General features: G+C 39.2%; 2 protein-coding genes across 7 annotated transcripts in view; one reads left to right on the top strand and one right to left on the bottom strand.

Annotated features, from left to right (window-relative positions):
- PIGF (phosphatidylinositol glycan anchor biosynthesis class F) overlaps nt 1-8,573 on the top strand; it is a 77,327-nt gene extending 68,754 nt beyond the window's left edge. For all 6 annotated transcript variants that reach the window (XM_054727844.1, XM_008162170.3, XM_054727846.1 and 3 more), the window contains one exon: nt 8,277-8,573. In XM_054727844.1, coding sequence (XP_054583819.1) covers nt 8,277-8,390 — 114 coding nt within the window. In that variant the 3' untranslated portion in view covers nt 8,391-8,573. The remainder of the gene's footprint in view (nt 1-8,276) is intronic.
- An 82-nt stretch (nt 8,574-8,655) lies between these two features.
- Nucleotides 8,656-24,257, bottom strand: part of RHOQ (ras homolog family member Q) — a 30,017-nt gene continuing 14,415 nt past the window's right edge. The window contains exons 3-5 of the mRNA XM_008162169.3: nt 12,617-12,781; nt 12,205-12,300; nt 8,656-8,932 (exon numbers count right to left, since the gene is read on the bottom strand). Coding sequence (XP_008160391.1) covers nt 8,777-8,932; nt 12,205-12,300; nt 12,617-12,781 — 417 coding nt within the window. The 3' untranslated portion in view covers nt 8,656-8,776. The remainder of the gene's footprint in view (nt 8,933-12,204; nt 12,301-12,616; nt 12,782-24,257) is intronic.

Here is a 24,257-nt window from a genome sequence, read left to right as displayed (position 1 = left end):
TTAAACTTTGGACTTTAATGCTACTATCTCCAAAATGGAATTAAACCAGATAATCAAATCTCTTCTGAGCATACTTATTTCTTAAAAAGCAAAATTAATTGAGATTGTCTTTAAAACAATTTAAAGTTATTTTAAAAACATTTGTACTTATTCCCATCAGATATCAGATAAATGAAGCATTGTTATATTTTAAAATCCTTTTTGTTTTCTCTGGTTTTATTAGGTTAAAAATTTAATATTTGGGAAACATATATTCATTTTCCACAATCAGAGATGCCACAGATAATTTTTTCATAAATTGAAGCTAGGGGTCATAAGGATTATAACTAAGTGAATTACTACAAATAATGCTAGAGTGAGGGATGAAATTAGATTATGGATTTAATTGTTGATGAGTAGCCTGTTTTTAGGTTACTTGGTATTTCGTTATCAAAGGTATTAAGCAGTGTTTTAGACAGACCAAAATAAAATACTAATTTATATGAATATGCCACATTCCAAACATGGATAAAAAAAAAACCTGTAATACTTAACTGACAGAAAATGGTTTTGTTTGTTTGTTTTTTAATCCTCACCAGAGGAAATTTTTCCATTGATTTTAGAGAGAGTGGAAGAGAGAGGGAGAGATAGAAAGAAACATTGATGTGAGAGAAACACATTGATTGGTTGCCTCCTGCACACGCCCTGAACAGGGCCTGGGCTGGGGAGGAGCCTGCAACTGAGGTACATGCCCTTGACTGGAATTGAACCCAGGACCCCTTGGTCCACAAGCCTACGACACTCTATCCACTGAGCAAAACTGGTCAGGGCTAGAAAATCGTTTTAGATTTAAAAGGTGGGTTCATTGTAAGGCAGTCTTGTTGAAAGTGCTCTGCTCGCAGGACTTTCAATGTGAGAGAGAATAGTGCTGGCCAAATTAACTCATTTGTGTGATCTTAGCAAGAACCATTTAGCATCACTTTGACAAAAAGTCCCAGACAGGAGACTATACATCTCACCACAGACAGCTGTTCTCAGGTATGTACTGTTAGGCATAGGAGAGTGGTAGAGTATACACGGATCAGAGCAGATTTACAACTAGAGAAATATGTCCACATGGGTAGATCATCTGTATGTACTCCTACATCAGACAATAGCATTTGCTTTAGGAACATCTGGAAAAACATCACAATCAAATTCAGAGGAAAATATAAATGGTCATTTAAAACCAGTAGAAGTGTTACCAGGCTTTGAAAGATAAATTGTACTGCAAATGCAAATTTGTGATAAGCACAATAAATAAAAACATTAAAAAACAGCTTGTGAGAAATTTAGAACTGGCTGCCTGGGTTTAATCTTCCTTTTTTATCTGAAAGAGCTAGTAATCCTATTGGTTGTTGCTTTGTTCTAAGTGTTCTAGGTTCTCTGATCTGCAGATAGGGTGGTTTCCCCATGATATCTGTGATGACATATATCTCTCCAAAAATTATAATTATACTAGAGGCCCGATGCACGAAGATTCATGCAAGAATGGGCCTTCCCCTGGCTGCCAGCACCGCCTTCACTCCGGCCCAGAGCCACCTTTCTGCCTTTGCTCTGGCCCAGAGCCGCCTTTCCACCTTCCCACGCTGCCCAGAGGCCCGGAGCGGCTGGGGCATCTTTTTTGGGTTAATTTGCATACTCACTCCTGATTGGTTGGTGGGTGTCGTGAAGGTACAGTCAGTTTTCATCTTTCTCTTTTATTAGTGTAGATTGTGACACATATTTTTAAAATTTTATTTTAAAATATCCTGAATTAAATAATCTTAGTTTGTACCTTGGTTTATAGTAGAGGCTCAATAGTTATGAATGAATGGAGTCATTCATATGAGACTCTTAAGAATGACAGATGTCTCCCATTGATTGGTGTAGAACCAATTTCTGTACTTACACTCTTAAACTTATAAAATGACAACTAGGAGCAGGAATTCCCCCCCCCCTTTTTTAAGGGGGGGGGTGCATCTATAATAATAAAAGGGTAATATACTAATTAGACAAGATGTCCTTCTGGATGAAGCCGGGGCTGGAGGGAAGCCCGGATCCTGGGTGCTAGAGGGAAGCCTCTACTGGCAGCCGGGGGAAGGAAGGCCTACTCTTGCACGAATTTCGTGCATTGGGTCTCTAGTATAGTAATACAATGAATGAAGTGTGTTCTCTTGTAAACTTGATACTCTCCAGACATTTCATGTAAAGAATAGCATGTATTAAAAATTATAATATTGCAAAGGCAAGGGGGTAGTTCCTACAGCAGGGTACTAACACTGCTCATGAACAAATTTATTTGTTCTAAACTGCTGGTTCTAATTATTACCTAGCAGTGTCATTTACCTAAGAAATACTTATATTATTGATCACATAAGTTTAATTTTTTCAAGTTAGGACATGTGATATACAAAATTATACCAATGCATGGTACTTTACAACTTTCATGACAGTTTTAAAATACTATTTTATTAAATACAATAGCCCCATGCTTTAAGTACAAGAGGTGCTGTTATTCCTGCCTTGCACATTGAGAAACTGAGGCTCAGGTGTTCAGTGACCTGGTCGGGGTTATACAGACAATAAGTGGCTGACCTGGCACTGCAGACTCAGAACTTTCTCAGCCCACTGTCCCATGCTCCTTCCCAGAAAAGCAAAGTAAAATAGGAAGTATTTTTTAAAGTAGCCTAATGTTTTTGTGTAATTATTTCAAAACTTTCTGTTGAGTATTTATAACTAGTTTCAACAAAAATCATAATTATATAATCATAATTACCTAATAAATACCGATCATCACTTTAGAAAATCTGCAGCTTATACCCTGCCAGTCAGTGACATATCAAACTAGCTGTTACATCGAGTATCAGAAAGTGTGGGTTATCACTTTATTGACATTACAAAGTTAAACATCTATTTGTACTTAATATATACTAAAGGGACCTATATAATATTGTGCATTTTATAGTTAGGTAAAATGTATTAAAATTGTTTACTCTCAAATCACAGAACAACAGACAAATGCCATCTACACCACTGAAAATGATCCTTAAAATGAGGAAACCAAAAATGTAAAGGGTCATCATATTTCTTTGGCCAACTAGAACAGTTAGTAAAAATACTTGTTAGAGTGATAGGACTCTTAACCAGGAGTCCATAGATGGGCTTCAGAGGCCTGTGAACCCCTGGAATTATAGGCACTTTGTATATATGTGATTTTTCTGGATAGTGTTTGACAAGGAAGCATGAATTCTGTTAGATGTCATTTTTAAAATTTATTTTTAAAGTACTTAAAATTTAGGCAGGACCTTGTTTTTTAAATAGGAGCAGCTTTAGAAATCTCAGCTCTAGAGATTTGGGGAATGACAATTTTCTGTATTGTAAAAACTTATACAGGGTGGGGCAAAAGTAGGTTTACAGTTGTGAGTTCGTCAAAGTTTATTCTTATATTATTATTTATCATTATTGTATTATTTACATACAAACAACTGTAAACCTACTTTTGCCCCATCCTGTATGTACCCGTTAGGAATATGAATTAAAAGATTATCATCAAGTATAGCTCACATGTATTAGTCACTTGTACTGTGTGCCAGATACTGTTACAGGTATGGCTGTAAATTCCGTATAGTGCATTCTCTCATTTAGTCATTACAGCAACCCCAGGAGGTGAGTTTTGTGATGATCCCATTTTGCAGATGAGAAACCAAGGCACATAATAACGATTAGGTGACTTGCCCAGAGTCACATATTTAACAAGTGGCAGAGTTGATACTCATTCAGTCTAATACAAAAACCAGTGTTCTTAATCCCTATTCTGTACTACTCAGAACATGCTTTGAAAAATATCAAATAAGCCCTGGTGGTGTGGCTCAGTTCGTTGGGGTGTCGTCCTGTACACTGAAATGGTTGTGGGTTCGATTTCCAGTCAGGGCACATACGCAGGTTGCAGGTTCAATCCCTGGTCAGGCCGAGTGCGGGAGGCAACTGATCGATGTCTCTCTCTCTCTCCCTAAAAGAAAAAAATCAATTAAAAAAAATCAAACACTACATAGATATATTAACACATTTTGCTTTCCTAAAATGTAAGCAGAGTTCTACAGTAATGCCTGATCAGAGAGAGCAGTGTGGTCTTCAGGTGGGAATAAGCTTGTGTAACTTTGAAGCTCCTTTCAACCAGAAATATATCAGTTTTTAAGAGAAAACACAAAGTTATAACTTATTTATTAATAAATTTTTTATATTATAAGGATGAAATTTCCAGATGCCATTTACTCAGAACCTATACTATTAGGCCATTGTTAAAGCTGATTATTTTAAGAGAACACTGACCTTTTTTAAGTGGTGAAAAATATGAATTATTTGGTATAGAGGATAATAGTACACTAAGTAAGATACTTCACATGATGTAACTGTTCATTTTTTTAATGTTTTTATGCTTGTTTTTCCTTTATTTTTATTTTTTTCCATCACCATTGATCCCCCTTATACCCTCTTCCACCTCTACCCACCCCATTCCCTCCCCTGCAACGTTAATTTTAATAATTTTACCTACGTGCATTGTATTATCTTTGTTATGCAACAGGGGGCTTTTCTTCTATTTCATGATTTGAAATTTTTTTTAAACTTATAAAAATTGGATAAAAAGATGACCATCGTTTTGGTGGCAAAGACTTGTGAATGACTTCCTTTACATGGATGTCTCTGAGTTTTCTATTTTCCTTAAACAAAACAATATAATTATACATAGCCATCTCAGATTACTACAATTTGGAGAAATATTTGTAGCAATGCAGTTGAATCATCTGTTCAGTAGATGACCATGCGTTGTTGTTTTTGGTCCTTTTAGGCATGAAGAATGTTACATAGAAACATCTCTATATGTGAGACAAGTAAATAGTTTTAAATATAAATTTCAAGATCTAGTTATGAAATACATGATTAAGATAGGATTACTTGACAGGTTAATATAAATTCTGTTGCCATAGTATAGGTTTACATTTTTAAAAAATAATTGTAAAAAGGTTAATAAGAAATTGCTTGAGAAAAAAGACATTAGTGGGCAACTTCTCCCAACTCCCTTCAACTACTCCGTTTGCCATTCCCTATCTTGGTCTACAAAAATCAGGGAAGTTACCCTTGTATAAAGAAATTCTCTTTAAAAAAATGACCATGTTACAATTAAGGACCACTCAAGAAAGCCTGATCCATCACTAGGAAACAATCTCACAGTCAGTCCAACATTTTAATTTGCTGAAGGCATGGATTTCTTGAGACATTTAATTAATGTTCAAGAAGCTTTGCCCCCTCATTAGACAAAACTTTTTAACCGACATTTATTTCATTTCTGGCATTCCACCGGAGGTGATGTACAGCAACTGCTTAAAGAATGTGTGTGCGAATGTCTGTATGTGTTTAGAAACAAAGAGCCACACTGAAATTACAAAGTGATTAAAATAGAATTTAGTAACCCAAATTGGAATTTGGCTGGAATTCCCAAGGGATTATATTTCTCCCTAATCTTGGACAGCATGCTTTTTAACAAAGTGCAGATGCTTACACTTGGCCAATGATGAATAGACTCACAGCATGAGAAACAGAGGAAAGAGTATTATTCCAAATGTTTACACAGGGTGTTAAATTAAAACTACTAAGGTAAGAAGTTCAATGCTTTACATATTTAGTAAACTATGCATGTTATTTTATTTGCAACCCCATGTGTTAAGATGGGACACTGTTAAATTAACAATCACTTAAAAAGCAACAACCAACAAACCAGTATATAATTTGGTACTTAAAATTAATAATAAAAAATCAAATGGAAGCAATGTCTAAAGTAACTAAGATAATTCACAATAAAAACCATAATTCAGGCTCTGCTTATAGAAATATGGTAATTCGAAATCGGCTAACCTAAAATATACCTTTAGAGATAGAATGAGGGATAAGTTAGCAAAGTGTTAAATAAGATTTCAGGGAGCCACTAAAATTACTTTTAAGAACATCAGAACTGATTATATATAAAAAGTATTAACTAAGTTTAAGTTCTTTCATACGTGATCTTATTTGAAGCAGTGTATTTGCACTCACTAATAAAATTCAAGTCACTAAGATTTTTGAAATATTTTATTTCCCAGATATTTCATTTCTTTGAATTAGTTGTTCAGTGACTAGTCTCAATTTCTATGAAGACCTAATGAAGATGTGTTTCTGGAAAGAAGGCAATTTTCTACAATCTGAAAACAAATGACTAGAAAACAAATCTTTGGTTTTTAGGTAAAGTGGCAGGAAGGATTTTGCAAAAAGAAATAATCAAGAACCAAAGAAATGAAAAGGCTCTTAATAAGCAATGGGAAACTCCAAACCCCATCAAGGTCAATAGAGTACCTAAGGCACCTCAGGTTCGGATGATACAATCATCTTTGCTTTAAGTTCTAATAATCTATGCACAGGATTGTACCACCTTAAGAATGTGAAGCTGAAAATAAAAATAATGTGAAGCTGAAAAGGTAATGGCCAACCATTATAATTGTGAAGAAGAAGAGAATCATAAGAGTTGATAAAAGTGAGTGACATTGGAGATCATCTGTTCTACGTCCATATTTATAGATGAGGAAACTGAGGCCCATTCATGAAACAGGTGATAACAGAACTGTGTTTCCAGATTCCTAAGTCTCTTTCTCTTAGGGTAGGACAAATTCTAGATTTTAACTTTCATTGGCTAGTAAAACAAAACCAAGTGTGAAGAATTCCAGAGATGTGAATTTGAGAAAAAAAAAATTCCTATCAAATCCCCAAAGACAGTTGGAAATGCATAATACTTTACTGTCTTAATTCCTTTATACCATGTGTTGGACAACTTAGATAATATACTAATTGATTTATACAATTCCTTTCAGTTCTATCTAAAACCAGCAAACCAAAAGTGAATGAGAACATTACATGAGATTCCTTTTAAGCATACATAAGACCATGGTCCTTAATGTGAACTACCGCTTCGTGGGAGAAAGACATGCACTGTCCAGCTCTGAGAGAAAGCTCCTGACTAGTTACCCAGTAGACTCTCCACTCTTCAATGTGGAAGATGATGCTTATGTTTTTAAAAAATCTACAAAGCTCACAGACAAGCCAGTGCATCCTAGATTTGTGACTGATATGAGTATTTAAGGCTGTCGTTTTCAAGTATAGAAGTTTAATGTTCCATTAACCAATCTATGCAATAGACATAGCTATAAGCTCAAGTCATGGAAATTAACAGGAGCCTACCAAAGACAAAATCATAATTTAGGCAACAGCAAGTTTAAATGTAGAAAAGGCTGGGGGGAAATGCATGGATGAGATTATGCCTTTCTGAACTGCATTGGTTTGTTCACACTGAAACTCTGTCTAACTCTGTTGTCTGTTGCATGGTATGTGGAATGAGGCAGATCCACAGCAGGAACTTAAATAGGTAACAGATGGTCACCTCTAACACAGTTCTATAGCCTGTTCCCCCAGGTTAGAAGTGGCTCAAGCATGCCAAATAAGCTTCACAGGTAGCATGAAGAAGTTTTTAAAAACAGGGCCTTTCACCTAGGGACCAACATGTACTGTTTGTAGATGGAATAAGTGAACATTATTTACTTCTGGCTTGGTGTAATATTGTGAAATGTAATGTGGCTGGAACAGAATGGGTTCTGGAAGCCGGTATTTTGTTTAACTTACACTCTGGGCGTTTGACTTAAGTTGTAGTTCTGTAACTTCTACTGGGGTTCCAATATCTACCTGAAAGGTAACATCAGTTTTATAATGGAAGCAATTGCTTTGTTATAAATTGCATGTAACATGCTTGAATTCTAGGTCATTTCTCCTTAACACAATTTAAAGTTTTGTATGGTTTGGTCATCATACACTCTTCTCATTTCATTTGATATACAAGTCAATGTGGAAATTCACAAACGAAATTACCAACTTCAGAGAGCTAAATTGAGTCCAAGATTATGGCAAAGTCTGACCCAAAATTTTAATTTGTAATTTTAGCATGTGTCTCATGCAGTTTGGGAGTATCAAACTAAATCTACAGCCGCCAAAAGCCTTGTTACAGTTGAATGCACATTAACTAAAACACGTACATTTTTTAGTGTTCGTGATAAATGCAGTTATGACCTTATTACACTTTTGGCATTCTTTAAGAAAGCACAATAAGCTTTAATATAGAAATATTTAGGTTACACTTAAGTTGTGCTCAAGTAATAATAAAACATTTGTTCTCTTTTGACCTCATAACATTCTCTCCTCAGGTGTGGCCCATCTCCTGCACGCTTGGAGCGACCTTTGGCTACGTGGCTGGCCTCGTTATTTCACCACTCTGGATATACTGGAATAGAAAGCAACTTACATACAAGAACAATTAATTGGAACAAAGGAAGATTTTTTTGTGTGTGCAGATTCCATAAAGACTGTGCAGAAATGTATATGGTCTAAGCCAGGCAGTCCCATTTACAGCACTGTTTTTTTATGATGTGATTGTAGCTTTTTAAACTATGAAACCCCTGAGAGATTGTACCTTCTAGTTGAAATAAAGTATTTATAATAGATTGTGGCTTCAGATGCTGTTTGCTGCTTCTTGGACCTTTAAGAAACATTCTTAATGAACTTTATAGAATTCTGAGGACAGGGTTGTTTTTCATTCAAGTTTTAAACTGCTTCAGTATTTATAAGAGGTCTGGGTATAGCTGTAGCATTTCATATGCTTTCTTAGAGAGAAATGGACAGTTTCGTTGGCCACTGAAGATGTTTCTCACGTAATCAAACAACAGTTTATACATCTTGATCCTATTCTTTTTTTTACTGTGTGTTTCTTTGGAGTTAAAATGGCTATGATAGCCTCATCGAAAACAGTCTTCAATCCCTTCTGGGTTAAAGCTGAACATTCCACATAGCAGCACGCTCCTATCTGGGAGGGAGAGAAAGAACAAACACAAATGTGTAAAATTTTTTTCCACAACTGGTCAACTGGTATGACACAGACACCATTATAAGGAACATTAAAAATATAGCTATGCAAAAAGAATGAAATCAAAATACTCAGAGATAGCTAACTGTTAAATTACTAGTATATATCCTCCCAGACATTTTGGGAATAATTCATCAAATATTTACCGGGTACCTACCCTATACCAAGCACTGCTTTAGGTGCTGGGGATACTGTCAATGAACTGAACAATCGCGCCAAGTTCCTGCTGTGTGATGCTTACATTTGCTTAAGTTCTGGGGGAGGGACAAAGGGATGGTGGCACATGCTCTGGAGAAAAGGAAAGCAGAGTGAGGAAGATGGGGAGAGCAGAGGGCGGTGGTGGTCAGGGAAAGCTCTACAAGGTGAAGTCTGAGCAGTGAGGGATAACTAGAGGAAGCATATCTAGGCAGATGGGAGCCCAGGTGCAAAGGTCCTGATGGAGGAGCTTGCTTTGAGAGATCCAGGAACGCTAAAGAAGCCACAGTGGCAGGAGAGAGAGAGTGTGGGTGGGGGGAGGGTGGGGGATGGCAGAGATGAGGTCAGTGAGGTGGCCTTGAGGCCACACTAAAGACTTTGGCTTCTACATTGGGGGAAACCAATTCATTGAAAATGTAATGAGCACTTTTATTTGCCAAATGAGAGAATATAGCAAGAAACAATAAGGTCTCTACTCATGAAGCTTCCATTTTAGAGGGAGAAGACCATGAACTAATAAATACAGAGGTAGAATGTCACAGGGTATTATGTGGTCTGCAGAAAAATGGAGAAGCGAGATAGGGAAGGAGCGGGGATGAAATCAGGCAAGGTCTCATTGACAAAATGATTGAGCAGAGATCTGAAAGGAGGAAGAAGAACATTTCAGAGGGAAGAACATTCCAGGCAGAGGGAGCAGCAAAATTCCAAGCCCTGAGACAGAAGGGAACAGCAAGAAGCTCACGTGCCTGAGTAGGCAGAGAGGTACCAGGGGCCACAGTGAGGGCTCTGGCCTTGACTGCATGAGCTGGGAGCCCCTGGTGGATCCCGAGCAGAGCAGTGATCTGATGGGGCTTATATTTTAAGACTCGCTCGGGATATTGTGTGGAGCACAGGTTCACACGGGGCACGGAGAGAAATGGAAAGGTGAGTTAGAAACTCACAGTAATCAGGCCAGATATGGAGGGGCCCAAACCTGACTGATAGAAGAGGTGGAGCACTTGGATTCTGAATATATTATGGAGGTAGAGCATTATGTAAGAACAGCAAGGTCAAGTGTGACTTCAAGGATTTTGACCTGAGTAACTGGGAGGACAGGCTTAGAGGGTAAAATTAGGAATTGTTTTGGACATGTTAATTTTGAGATGCTTAGCCACCAAGACGGACTTGTCGGGTGAATGGCTGGATAACCAAGTCTAGAATTTAGGGGAGAGTTTCAGGCTGGAGATAGACATCTGGGGGTCTTCAGTAGAAGATTGTTCAAACCACAAGACTGATAGAAGCTCACCTAAGCCTAGAGAATGAATGTGGGTATAGAAGAAAAAATGTTCAAGAAGTTGAACGCTGATCCCTGGGCCCCCCATCATTCTGAGACAGGGAGATGAAGGGATAGAGGAGAGGCCGACAAGCAGGGAGAAAAACCAAAGAGCATTCAAGGAAGCCAAGGGCAAGTATTTCATGAAGGAACCAACTGTGCCAAATGCTGCTGAGAGGCCTAAAATGGGATCATATTGTTTTGCAACCACTTTTTTTTCTTAAACTACATAATAAATTTGAACATCTCAATGGATATATTAGTATAAATTTTTAATAGATGCGGGTTTTTTATTTTTTGCCTTTATAAACAATACAGCAACTTTGTAGCCATCTCTTTAAGAACGTCCAAATAATTTCCTTGGGATAAATTCCAACATATGGAATTGCTTGAACAAAGGCTTTTGCGTAGCATCAAGACTGCTTTTACTCAATGACCAACAGTACAATAGAATGCCCATTTCCTTGCACCCCTGGCAGGGGTTATTGTAATTCATTTCTCATTTTTTTTGCCAACTTTATAGGTGAAAATCTAACTTACATTTGACTATTAAGGAATTTTAACATATTTTCTATCTTCAATGGCAATCTGCATTTTTTTGGTGAATTTTCCATTGATGTTCTTAGCTCGCTTTTCTATTGGGCATATAATTCTTTTTCTGACTAATTCCTATGCAAGGGGTTCCTGTGTACTAAGGATATTAATCCCTTTTTCTGCCATATGTGTCAAGTTTGTTATATGACTTTTAATTTTATTCCTGGCATTTGATGTATTAAATTTTTATGTAGTTAAATCATCAATATTTTCATTTATGACTTTTACCTTTGTGTCATTTAGAAATTCCTTCTCTCCCCAAGATTACAAAATGAATATATGAAATTTCTAAAGTGATTTGTTAGTGAAGCTATTTATCTTCTGCTTTAGGAAAAATTGTCCTCCCAAAAGTTTTCTTGCTTTCTTCTGCCTCCTGAGAGTACATTTGAAAGGAACTTATTAGAATCTGTTTCCACCAAAGTCCTATTAAAGTCATATCAAAAAAATAGAATCCAATAATGTTTGGACCCAATAGAGAAAAAAGTAAGCCTAGCTTTGGGATGAGGAAAAATACAAGTTAAAAGATATTATGTGCGTCATAGTTAGATCTTTTTTAGAATGCTACTATTTCAAATCTTTCATTAAAAGATTGGAAGAAAATTCAACTCGTTTATTTCAAACCTAGCCATCATTTTTATTTTTAACTGCAGATTTAATCTGTCACCCGATGTCACTCCACTATCTACTCCATGAGTGTTAACTGATGACAGAGCCTGATCTGACACAGTACAGATATTTAAGTGATTAAGAAGGGCTTAGAGATCAGCACCTTTTCATAATGCCTCTAGCTACACATGACTTATTAAGAAAATATTGTTGGTGGTATAAGAGTCTGGCTCTGGAGTCAGGCCTTGACTGAAGCCCAGCTCTGCTGTTATTACCTACGGGACCTTGCAAGTTACCTGACACCGCCACACCTCTGTTTTCTGTTCTATAAAACAGAGAACTTGTCAGACCTACCTTGGAGTCAGTGCAAGGATTAAATGAGATAATGCATGGAAAACTCTCAGCACAGTGGCCGGCATACAGTAAGTGCACAATAAATGTCAGCTTCTAGTATTACTTTAGCTGCTTTTACACTTATTTATAAATTCTGTAAAGGTTCCATTACCTCTTTTGCTAGTTTCTGTCCTTGTTCCACACATATAGGCTTTTCTTTCATATCATTCAGTCTTGCTAAAGTTTTGGGGTCATCGCGGAGATCAATCTAATGAAGAAAGGTCAATAATGTCCCATAATAATTACAAATCTTTAAAGATGAATCCAAGCATGGAGCCCCACTTAATTCCCACATATCAGTAAAAGATTAAACAAAGGATCTTAACTTTTTAAACCAACTAAGATAATTGCTTTCTTTCAGCACTACATTTTCAAAAAAAAATGTGATAGATTTTCTCATAACTTACAACTGAGCTTAAACACGCATATCATTTGCTAAACCTTAGGACCATTGGTCTGAGAGCAACACCACAAGATAGACCAGAGAGCGTTTTCTTAAAAGGGTAAGATCAAAGCAGACATACCTGAGTTCCTATTAATAAGAAGGGTACATTTGGTGCGTATTCCTTAAGTTCTGGTACCCATTCCTCTTTCACATTTTGAAATGAGGCTGGATTCACCACAGAGAAGCATATAAGGAAGACATCAGTCATTGGATAAGATAAAGGCCTCAGACGATCATAGTCTTCCTGAGGAAGGAAGAAAAACCTAATTATTTCCATTTCTTCAATTTACTCATAATATGTCCATTACATTAACATGGTCAAAGACACATGTTAGGACTATTCTACAAGTGAAATGTATGGCACGCTACATAAAACAAGATAATGCCCATTTGTTTTTGTTATTTCTCCTTTTGAAGTTCTGAACACCAGTGGGGTAAAAATATGACAAGATCATTGACAACTACAATGAAACTTGCAGAAAATATATTGTGATTACTAAAGCTGTCACTGGAAACATTTTTCACTGAAAAGTCTGCACGAAGAATTGATTATAGCTAGATGTAGTCTAAGTGTTAACCATTTATAATAACTAACATGTACTGAAAGTTTACTGTGTCAGGGACTGAGCCATATGCTCTCCCAAGTATTACTTATTAAAGCCCCCTAACACCTATGATAATGTAAGTACCATTATCCCTGTTTTCCAGTTGAGAAAACTGAGGCACAGAAGTTAAATAACTTGGGTGGGGATGTATATAGCCAATAAGTAAAAGAGATGGGATTTCAACCCTGGCAATTTTACTCCAGAGCCTATGCCTTACCCACCATACATTTTCTCTGAGACCTTAAATCTTTGCTTTCCCTATTAATATAGGTGTTTTTTTTTAAGTGTGTGTGTGTGTGTGTGTGTGTGTGTGTTGTGTGAAAATTTAAAGATAGAAACATATAGAGGAAATTCACACAAAAACTTTTCCCTCTCTAATTTTCATTCCCTTCCTGAAATGGAGATGTTCTCACGTGTATCTTTCTAGTTCTTTTTCTATGCATGTATATACCTACAACTGTACACGTGCAAACTTCTGCACTAGACGAGACTGTGCAATCCATGCTGTCCTGCACCCTTCGGTATGTCTTGGAGATCTTTCCAGACCAGAATGTGTTAGACGGCCATGGAAGTCTAAACTGCTGCCTGAATGTGGGGCTACAGGAACAAATATTAAGAACACCTGGCACTCGGAGTTTCAGCAGCAGTATTTCCCTTGTGGAACAAATTTTCTTGCATGTTATCGTCTAACATTTTTCTCAGTGTAATGTTCAACACAAGCATATTAAGGTCTCAAAGTTTTGACTCTGGAGTTAATCCTTCTGTTCCACAACCCAGAGCCCTGGGCATTGAAAGATTTCTCAGGTGTTGGCTATTACAGGACAAGAAGGGAAAAGCCATCCCCTTTATTTTTAAAAGTGGAGGCTTCTAATTGGTTTTTAATAAAGCAGTGCTCTGCTACTAAGAAATTAATAAATAGCCCGGCCGCAGTGGCTCAGTGGTTGAGCGTCCACCTGTGAACCAGAAGGTCATGGTTTGATTCCCAGTCAGGGCACATGCCTGGGGTGTGGGCTCAATCCCCAGTAGGGGGCGTTCAGGAGGTAGCTGACCAATGATTCTCTCTCATCATTGATGTTTCTATCTCTCTCTCCCTCTCCCTTACTCTCTGAAATCAATTTAAAAAATACTAATAAATAAATCAAGTAATGTGGGTATGAAACAGGTTGCACCCCAGCCAATTAATATCAAAGGACTGATACTAGAATATGTCTTTAAAAATCAGTTTGAGGGTTAGATAGTACGATTAGGCTCATTAAATATACTTTCTGTACTCTGCTGCCTATTTCAAGCTGATTTTTAAAAACATATTCTAATAAGGGGGGGCGGGGCGGGAAGTGACAGCATTTAATCTCAGCATCCACCCAGCAACTCTACATTCCAGAGAGAAAACTTGGCATGCTCAGGGAATGGGGCACTCTTGTCCAAAACCTCTCCTCATCCATATTTAGATCTCCAATTTTCACAGAACTGGAAATGGGGATACTATCTCATAGGATTATGAGGAATAAATGAAAGAATGCAACTCAATCCCTCAGCGTAGTGCCAGGCACGTAAAAACCTCCAATGCTTCCACATAAATTCTTCACCCCATGGGAAACTGACTCCTCTATCCTTCCATAAAACACGCAGTGTCCCCGCAGTCCCACTCCAGACCCGGTTTTGCATCTCTCTCCAACCACAGAGAAGAAACTCCTTTAGTGAGAAATAAAATTTCTACATTGGCATCAAAACACACAAATCAAACTGAAGTCTCTTGAGGACAGCATCGTTTTCAGATTAATAAAAGAGAATATTATTACTGTACTAATTAGGCACTTGAGGACTCAAGAGCCTTAAGACTATTTAAAATGTAACCAAATATATATATATCTAAGAAAACCAAATGAGATTTTTAAATGAAATTTTACTTTTCAAGCACGTTTACCTCATCTGGGAAATTGAATGTGCACTCTTTCTCTAGAAGGGTATTGCAAAGAATAAAAAGAAAATGAAGGCACAACAATTCTCTGGATATGCCTAATAATATTAATGCAAATATTCTACAGAACGTAAGTGTTGTATGTTTGCTTTCATAACCATAGTGAGGCCTGACTTTCCTCAATGAGAGACGTGTGGGCACAAAGGAAAGAAAGTAGACTAATCATTTCTAGATATTTGTTAAATTGCAGATTTTGTTAAAATAATTAAAATGTGAAGGATCTGGGTTATAAAAACACAAGACAAAGACAAGTACATTTAGACCTCCTTAAAAACAAATGTTACCTCTGAAGTCTGAACTACCTAAAATGAACTCTGCCTGTACTCTCCAACTAAATAATTGGCAGTTATTATAAGAATGAGAGCCTTCTGCTTCCATCTAGCCTGAGTAATTAGAAGTCTAATAATAGCACATTAAAAAAAATAAATTATCTCCCATGCATCCTCTACCCTGCATCATATAAAATTGTTTATATCCACTGTGCAGTATCTTGAGTGAACTTACGGTGAAATTCTGGATTTGGGGATGAATACAGTTCGTTTCCAGCTATCTAGTTTAAATTTGACAACACAAAGAACGTTAAATGTGGAACAACTGCCCTTCATTTTAAATAGCCACTTATCAAAGTCAGTACCTTCCCAAAGCCAACTCTCTAGTGGTCTTCTTAATTAACAAGCCAGTTCTACTTTAGTTCTTTAAAAGAAGATAGAGTTTTAGATATTTCAGCATGGTAACTGGAACTTTCTTAGGAGTAGAGAAAACCATATTAAAGATAACTGGTCTTACATCAAAAACATGAAAAACAATCATGAGTTCGATCAACAGGATTATTAGAGTGCTTAGTAAAAGCTTTAGTTTCTGACCAACTGGCTAAGTACCAGAAGTGTCCAATTTTTTTAGAAATGTCTTCTGGTAGCTTAGTGATTAAGCTCTCAGCTCTTGTCAAGAGTCTTTGATCTGCGATGATGACAGCCTTAACCCTGGAAAAATATCACACACTTACAACCTGACAAGAATCCTCTGACAAAAAGAGACTGAATAGAAATGTTCTGAGAGGAAAGAAAAGACCGTTAGGTGTAACAGAACTGTAGCAAGTGACCACCAGGTGGGAGACCCCTTTTCACATATAGGCAGCCAGCAGTGCCCATGACCATCCCCACTTCTAAACGACCTTTGTCCCCTCATGTGGACCTGGTGCTCTCTCCTACTTTAGTGAATTCTCTTTAAAATACATATTTTTTAGCACATGTATGCCTATTTAAAATACATATCCAAACATGAATTTTAAGTAAACCCACTCACATCAGATAATACAGCCCCTACCATGCTCTGTTAACTGGTATGCTACCACACACTGGTCACATAACATTAATTAGCAAAAATGTATTGAGATCGTACTGCATGGAAGACATAATTACAAGGAATAATTGTCCTCTCTGGAGCTTACAGTTTAGTTGGGAGTTCAAGATATATACATATAAAATGACAGTCACATACAATAATGGGAAAAATAAAAGTGGAAACTGGTCAGGTGAACATATAAATGCTTAATCCAAAAAAAAACCTTAATAAGCACCTACTATGTGTCCAGAATAGTGTGAAGTGCAATCATTAGGGAAATGAAGGAAGGACAAGATTCTGATCATATCTGATTTCTATAACACCCTTATAATTTATACATTTGCAAAGCTCTGTCATAAGATATTTGTATGTTAAAAACAAGGCAACCAGCTCAAATGAGCAATAATAGTACCCACTATGTGCTCGTGCACCTCACTAGAACTTTGCAGACCTCAAAGCCATAGCCTAGAAGAGAAGAAATTTCAGTCCTGGTATGGGAACATGCATAAGGTCAGCATGGAGGAGGAAGAATTTGACAGGTGGAGAGACACATAAACATTTATAACAGTGCCTGTTCTACTTCGTTGTAATGGAGACAAATGTGCGTGGACACTATATTACATGTCAGAATGTGGTAAATACCAAGAGTGGTAATTAGGGAATGCTAAAAGACTTCTTAGAGGAGGTAGCCTTAAAGAATGAAGGGAATTGGCTCATATATGACCTACTAGCAATGTGGCCTTGGTCTAGTCACGTATTTCTTAGAGGGTCAGTTTCTCTGTCTGTAAAATGGGAGAACATCAATGACAAATGTTTTGAAGACTATAAAGTGCCGTAAGAACATATTATGTACTCCCGAATAATCCAGCATGTTACTTTAAGAGATAGTCACTCGCCAAAACCGGTCCCAGGTTCGATTCCGGCCAAGGGCACGTACCTTGGTTGCTGGCACATCCCCAGTAGGGGGCGTGCAGGAGGCAGTTGATCGATGTTTTTCTCTCTCAATGATGTTTCTAACTCTCTCTCTCTCTCTCTCTCCTCTCTCCCTCCCTTCCTCTCTGTAAAAAAGTCAATAAAGTATATTAAGAGATAGTCACTCATCAAAACCTACAAGAGTTTTCCTCTGTAACAACCTTGAAAGATAAAATGCGGGACCACAAGGGAATAATTCTTTAACTGAGAAGCCCAAACTTATAAAGTTTGAAACAGCTTCTAACTACTTTAAGAAATACGTAAAATGTAAGACAATGAAGAATGCCCCTGACAATTGGTGGTTTGTGGTATATAAAAGAACAACTTTGTCACTTCCAAAGCACACAGTAGTAATCTCCATCTGTTTCTCGTGAGAAGCCCAAAATAGGTATCAGGCATGGCTCCTGAAACACTGGGACCACCTACAATAATTCTTAGTAATAATGGTCCATGAAACATCATTTCCTTTGTGTGATCCTTTACTTTTGAGTTCATTTTACATTTGACTTTGTGAAATGAATATATCTCTTTTCATCCCCTTAATAATTGTGTTTTTCATGGAAGCTGGGTTGGGTTCCTTTGGGGAGCATTTTGATAAGTTTGGTTCTAAATACATCAGTGATGAGTGTATTGAATTTGCTTACCACCTCCTACTACTACGAATTAAAGAAAATTTGGGTAGGAAAAAGATTTTTTTTAAGTGATATAAATTCCTAAGTGGTAACTGTTTTTCAAAAACTTTTCAAATATTTGGCTTTTTTGTTTGTTTTCCCTCATCTTCAGTTCAGTTATGAAATGGTATTTATGTATACACTGAGTGGCCAGATTATTATGATCTCTGAACGAATAATAATCTGGCCACTCAGTGTATACATCCTATCTAATAAAAGAGTAATATGCAAATTGACCATCACTCCAAACACACAAGATGGCTGCCCCTATGTAGTCAAAGATGGCTGCCCCCATGTGGACACAAGATGGCCGCCACAAGATAGCCAGCAGGGGAGGGCAGTTTAGAGGGACCAGGCCTGCAAGGGAGGGCAATTGTGGGCGATCAAGCCTGCAAGGGAGGGCAGTTAGGGGTGACCAGGCCTGCAGGGGAGGGCAGTTGGGGGGGTGGCCCAGACCTGCATGAGAGGTGAATTGGGGGGGGGACCAGGCCTGCAGGGGAGAGCAGTTGGGGGAGACCAGGCCTGCAGGGGAGGGCAGTTAGGGGTGACCAGGCCTGCAGGGGAGGGCAGGGGTGACCAGGCCTGCAGGGGAGGGCAGTTAGGGGTGACCAGGCCTGCAGGGGAGGGCAGTTAGGGGCAAACAGGATGGCAGGGGAGCAGTTAGGCATCAATCAGGCTGGCAGAGGAGTGGTTAGGGGGAGATCAGGCTGGCAGGCAGAAGCAGTTAGGGGCAATCAGGAAGGCAGGCAGGTGAGCAGTTGGGGGCCAACAGTCCTGGATTGTGAGAGGGATGTCCGACTGCCTGTTTAGTCCCAATCCTACTGGGATCAGGCCTAAATGGGCAGTCAGACATCCCTTGAGGGGTCCCAGATTGGAGAGGGTGCAGGCTGGGTTGAGGGACACCCCCCCCCCCGCTGTGCACAAATATATATATATATATATATATATATATATATATATATATATATACATATATACACACTAGAGGCCTGGTGCAGGAATTCATGCATGGGTGGGGTCTGGCCAGCCTGGCCAGGGGGAGGGGACATGGGTGGCTGGCCGGCCTGCCTGCTGGTCGAATTCCTGGTCGAGGGCACAATTTGCATATTAGCCTTTTATTATATAGGACATACACTGAGTGGCCAGATTATTATGCGTTCTGAGGTCATAATAATCTGGCCACTCAGTGTATATCACTGGCCTGAATAGCTTTCAGTAAAAGAATTCTTGAATTCGAAGTTTTAGCTTCTAAATTTCAGTAACTGTCATTTTCATATATTTTGATTTATAATAAGTCAGGCTCAATTGATTTACCAATTATTTAGGGAGTTCGTGAACCAAATCTTCAGCTTTTTCCCCCTCACTATCTTCCTTTTGACTGTGTGACTGATCCTAAGTCCTGGGTACGTTGGCTGGAGGAAAAGGAAAGTTGAAATGTGCAGTCCGCCAGAGCACTGGCCCAGCCCTTGTCCAACAGTGCCATTATGAACCAGCACTTCCTCTTCTCTAAAAGGAGGGGCTGAGCTAGATCACCACATCATGTGGTTAAAAATGCTCAAAAGAACACTTTTTACCCCAGTGAACAGCCTTAGTAACAGATTTAATGTGGGAGGAGATTTAACCGATTGGGTAAAAATCAAGCTTTAGGATTCTGTTTTATCTAAGCTGACCCCACAAGGCAGAGGATCAAGACTTAGCTAAATATGGCCCTCGGGCAAGCTGTAGTTCCCCATCTGTGAGGGGAGAATAAATATAGCATACACATGTGAAGATAAATGAGAGAGCTGGTCAAGTGTTCTGAGCAACAGACAAGCCTGACTTTCCAAAAAAAGACAAACCACAACTTCGGAGCCAGTACAGTTTCTTCTGTGCGTGGTGAGATGACTTCCCTCGTTGTAAAGGATTTAGAGCTGAAATTCTACACTGTCTGGAGCTATAATGACAAGTCTTTTTCACTAAAACAGAGGTCAGCTGGCCTAAGGCACACAGACAGAAGGTAAATGTCAGGTCATGCTTCCAGGCAGTCTACTCCTTTTCTAACTTTCTTGGCACAAATTCATGCTGATGGAATATTCATTCATTCATTCATTCATTCATTCATTCATTCATTCTAACAAGTATCTGTCAGCTCAGGGCTGAGCACTGTGAATGCTCTAGTGAAAAACAGACAGGACCCTGCCCCAACGGAGTTCACAATGTGACAGGAGAAAGCAAGTGCCTCCCAACTAGGGAAGTGCTACCGTGTCCTGCGCTGTTTGGAAAACGTGGGAGATGTTTTTGATGGTCAAATGAATGAAGGAGGAAAACTGAGGGAGGAAAAAGAATTTTTTAAAGTGCTATAAATTCCTAAGAGGTAACTTCAGAAACTTTTTAAATGTTTCCCTCTCCTCCCCACCCCCTCCCGTACACTCTTCAGTTCAGTTGTGAAATGGTATTTCTATGGTGTCCCTATTGGAGTTCAGCGAGCCAGGGTACTACCAAAAGCTGTGTGCATGACTGGTGAGCGTACTGCCTGGCATTGATGAGCATGGAAAACCCTTTTATAATTACTCGAGTCTGGGATCTAACTCTGGTACACATAAAAGCACAAAGTATTTTTTGCACGGTTTTAATGAATTTTTTAGGAAGGTAATTTCAGTGCAAATTGAAGGAGAAAAATAGGCTGTATTTTATCTTGTTTAAAACATTACAGGAGTTGCTTACCATTTTAGAAAATTGCGCACCACCGGCAATATTGCTCTTAATAACTGAATCACCAATAAACCACAACTGTTAGTCAACATTTGTAGCTGTTATCTATGTATAGGCACCTGACCACTTCATTATAATTTCTGGATAACTCAGCTCTAAAGACTTAGGAGGTTAATACTGAAATAAATATTTTTTATGATGAATCGCTTTCCTTTTATTTCTCTTTCCTATTGCTGCTAGGATGTTATATTGATTTAAAATTAGGTGCATAGAGAGGTTATATTATCTGTAGATTTCATTCAAGGATAAGTAAAGGAGAAACATTTGTTATAAAAGGGAGGATGAGTCTGATTTGGTTGAGGCCCTGAGCTAGGCATTCAACAAATTGGGACAAAAAGAACTCTAAATGCAAATTGAAATACATGTGATGAAGGAAAAGAGCCGGGTACTAGGAGAGAGATCACCAGGGTGACCTCTCAGAGGGAGAGACATCTAACCTGAGATCTGAGGGAGGGTTTAAGGAGCCAAATGCAGGACTGTGAGCGCAACAGCCTGAGGCACAAAAGCCCTGGCAGATCCTGGGGAAAAGGCAGGGAGACTGGTGGTTGATAGCTAGCAGTCCTATATTATCAGAGCCTACTGCAATGGAAAGTCACCAAAAAGGTGAAAAACACGAGTCATGTAATTTGGGGAGTTTTCTGTTGTTTTTTTTAATTTTGATTTTGTAAAAGCAATTCAGGCTGCTTTGTGGATAATGAATCAGATGTGGGCAGGAATACAAGGAGAGAACGTATTACAACAATTCAGGTGAGAACATGGTGGCTTGGATTGAGTGGCAGCAGCTGACAGCTAAAGAAATGGGGGATTCTAGATATATTCTGGAAGTAAACTCAGGCATGAGTGATGGGCTGGAAGTGTGGCTAGAGGTCAGGGAGGTCCCTGGAATAATCCGGGGTTCGGCTTACGTAGCTGCATAGGTCTTGTCTTCTACAGGGAGATGAGGAAGACTGAGGGTGAAGAAGCACAGTATGGAGAAAATGCAAGAAGCCAATTTTGGACATGTTAAGCTTGAGATGTTAAGAAAACTGTCAGAAAAGTGTATCTGGAGGAGCTCTCTGCCTCTTGAGGTCCAGGCTCCTGCTCCGGATGCCTCCTTTTGGCTAAACCAAAAGAATCTCAAATTCAACATTTCTGAACTAAATTCATTCCCCTTCAAATCTGCAATTTCTCCTGTGTTCACCATCTCAGTAAAAGGTATCACCACTCAATCAGGCTCCAGCCAGACCCCTGGAGGTCCTCAATATCCACCCCAAACACACAGCACGTGAGTCAATTGCCCAGCCAGTCTCACTGCCCTTTCCCTCTCCACATGTCCGTACCTGGGCAGCTCCTACTCATCTTTCAGGCTTTGGTCTAGAAATCTCTTCATCCAACAGATCTTCCATTTAGATTAAGTATCATTAAGTACTTCTGTAGCACCCCAGGCTTTTTCTGTCATTCCCCTTCTTACACTAAGAGGATTGCCTCTTTCTTCTCTGTAAGCTGCACAGGACTCCCTGAGAGCAGGGCGCTCTACTTCAAAGCCTGGCTTTTAGTAACTGCTACTAAATTCTTATTGCGTGAATGAGGGTAGCATGTGGGAAGGTGAAGTCAGAAAGGCCAAGTGCAGCCAGATCATGGGGGCTTGCACAGAGCTGGCCTGCACCTCCTTCACCAGAAATTAGCCTGTTACTGACCTCTCCAGTAACAGGCTAATTTCTCAGGTGGCCATCACCACATTCAGCCAAGAATCAAACTGCCTCCTGTGATCAGGGCTATTCTGTGGTGCACCAATGGGTCCAACCCACCTGCCTGAATAATGGGAGCTCTAAAGAGGAGAGCCTCAGAGTGGGCATACTTTCAGCATTTTAGTTCCTGCTACTGTTTTTACCACTGCCTTCTACTCACTGTCTTGACATTTATTTTACCTAATTTGAAGGAATATTGTTGGCTGTCAACTAAGCATCCTTCTCCTATTTCCTTCTTCTTCCCCAAACTGAATTTGTTCAGGACCCCATCACTCCTTCATCCAGACACATGCCCCTAGCTAAAAGAATTCCTGGTTGGATTAAGCCAATCATAGAGTTTCATTCCCTACCCCCTGACCAAAGGCATTTGTTCTCAAATGGGCACACACGAGCTAAGTGGTCCAATCAGAACGAAGTAGTCTCTGGATTATCCAAGGGACTCATTCCCTGCCCCCTCCCCCAGTCCCCACCCTACCAAAGTCATTGGTTCTCTGTGGGCACATGACCTAAGAAGTCCAATCAGAAAGAAGTATTCCCTGGATCATCCAAGGTGGCTCCTCATTCACTCCTTTCTCCTTCTGCTATCCTCAGCTTTCTCCCCCTTCTTCCTTTCCTCCCTCCCTCCCGCCCTCCCTCTCTCACTCAGTATGTAGTTGCCATTCACTAGGCTCTCCCTCTGCAGATCATGAAGACTGTTCAGGGACCCCTTCCTCATCAGCAATGCTGTGGTCCCTGTATCACACTGGAGTACATACTGCCCAGGACTAGCTATTTAGAGGGAGGCACATATAATAACCAGGCCTCACACTTCCACAGGAGCATCCCTCTCACCCTTTCCAACACTTGGGCTACAGAGGAGTCTTGGCCATTGTGAATGCAGGTCACCTGGGCTTCCATCGTGGGGGCCAGAGTAGGATCAGGGGAGGGAAACAGCCACTACAGAACTGTAAGTAACAGATGGGCCAAATCCGGAGGAAACATCCTTCTCCTCAGCTGTGAGCTAACACCTGCCTTTGAGGCTGGGGAAGAGGCTTACAAAGACTGAAGTCTCTCATTGGCCTTTTAATACACCAAGACAAGAGGCCAAACAATAAGAGAAGACCCCAGGAATGACACTCTGGTTTTCTCCAGAGTTAAACCATGACTGACAAACCCACTTGGAATCTGAGTACTTAAACCTCACTCCTTGGCCAAACATACAGTGAAATTTGCCATCTGACGATGAGAAAGTCTTCTCGGCAGGCAGGCAAAATCAGGATGACCTAATGCACTTCACAAATACACTTTCACAGAACAGACCCTTTGAAAATTACAGTTTCTGTTGGACTGATGAAAATGTTCTGGAACTCGATAAGGTATAGGTTTGCAACATCGTGAATGTATACTAACACTTTATTTTATTCTTTCTTTATTTTTTATTAATTTTTAGAGTGTGAAGGAGGGAGGGAGAGAGAAAGAGAGAGAGAGAGAGAGAGAGAGAGAGAGAGAGAGAGAGAGAGGTGAAAGAGATGCATTGATCGGTTGGTGCCCAACTGGGGATCGAACCTGCAACCTAGGTATATGCCCTGATTGGGAATTGAACCAGTGATCTTCCAGTGCACAGGATGATGTTCCAACCAACTGAGCACACCAGCCAGGGCTGAATTATACACTTTCAAATGATTCATTTTATGTT

Source organism: Eptesicus fuscus, chromosome 16, assembly GCF_027574615.1.
Source record: "Eptesicus fuscus isolate TK198812 chromosome 16, DD_ASM_mEF_20220401, whole genome shotgun sequence".
Lineage (NCBI taxonomy): Eukaryota > Metazoa > Chordata > Mammalia > Chiroptera > Vespertilionidae > Eptesicus > Eptesicus fuscus.
The sequence above is the reverse complement of the archived record's forward strand: the minus strand, read 5'-3'. Positions and strand labels throughout refer to the sequence as shown.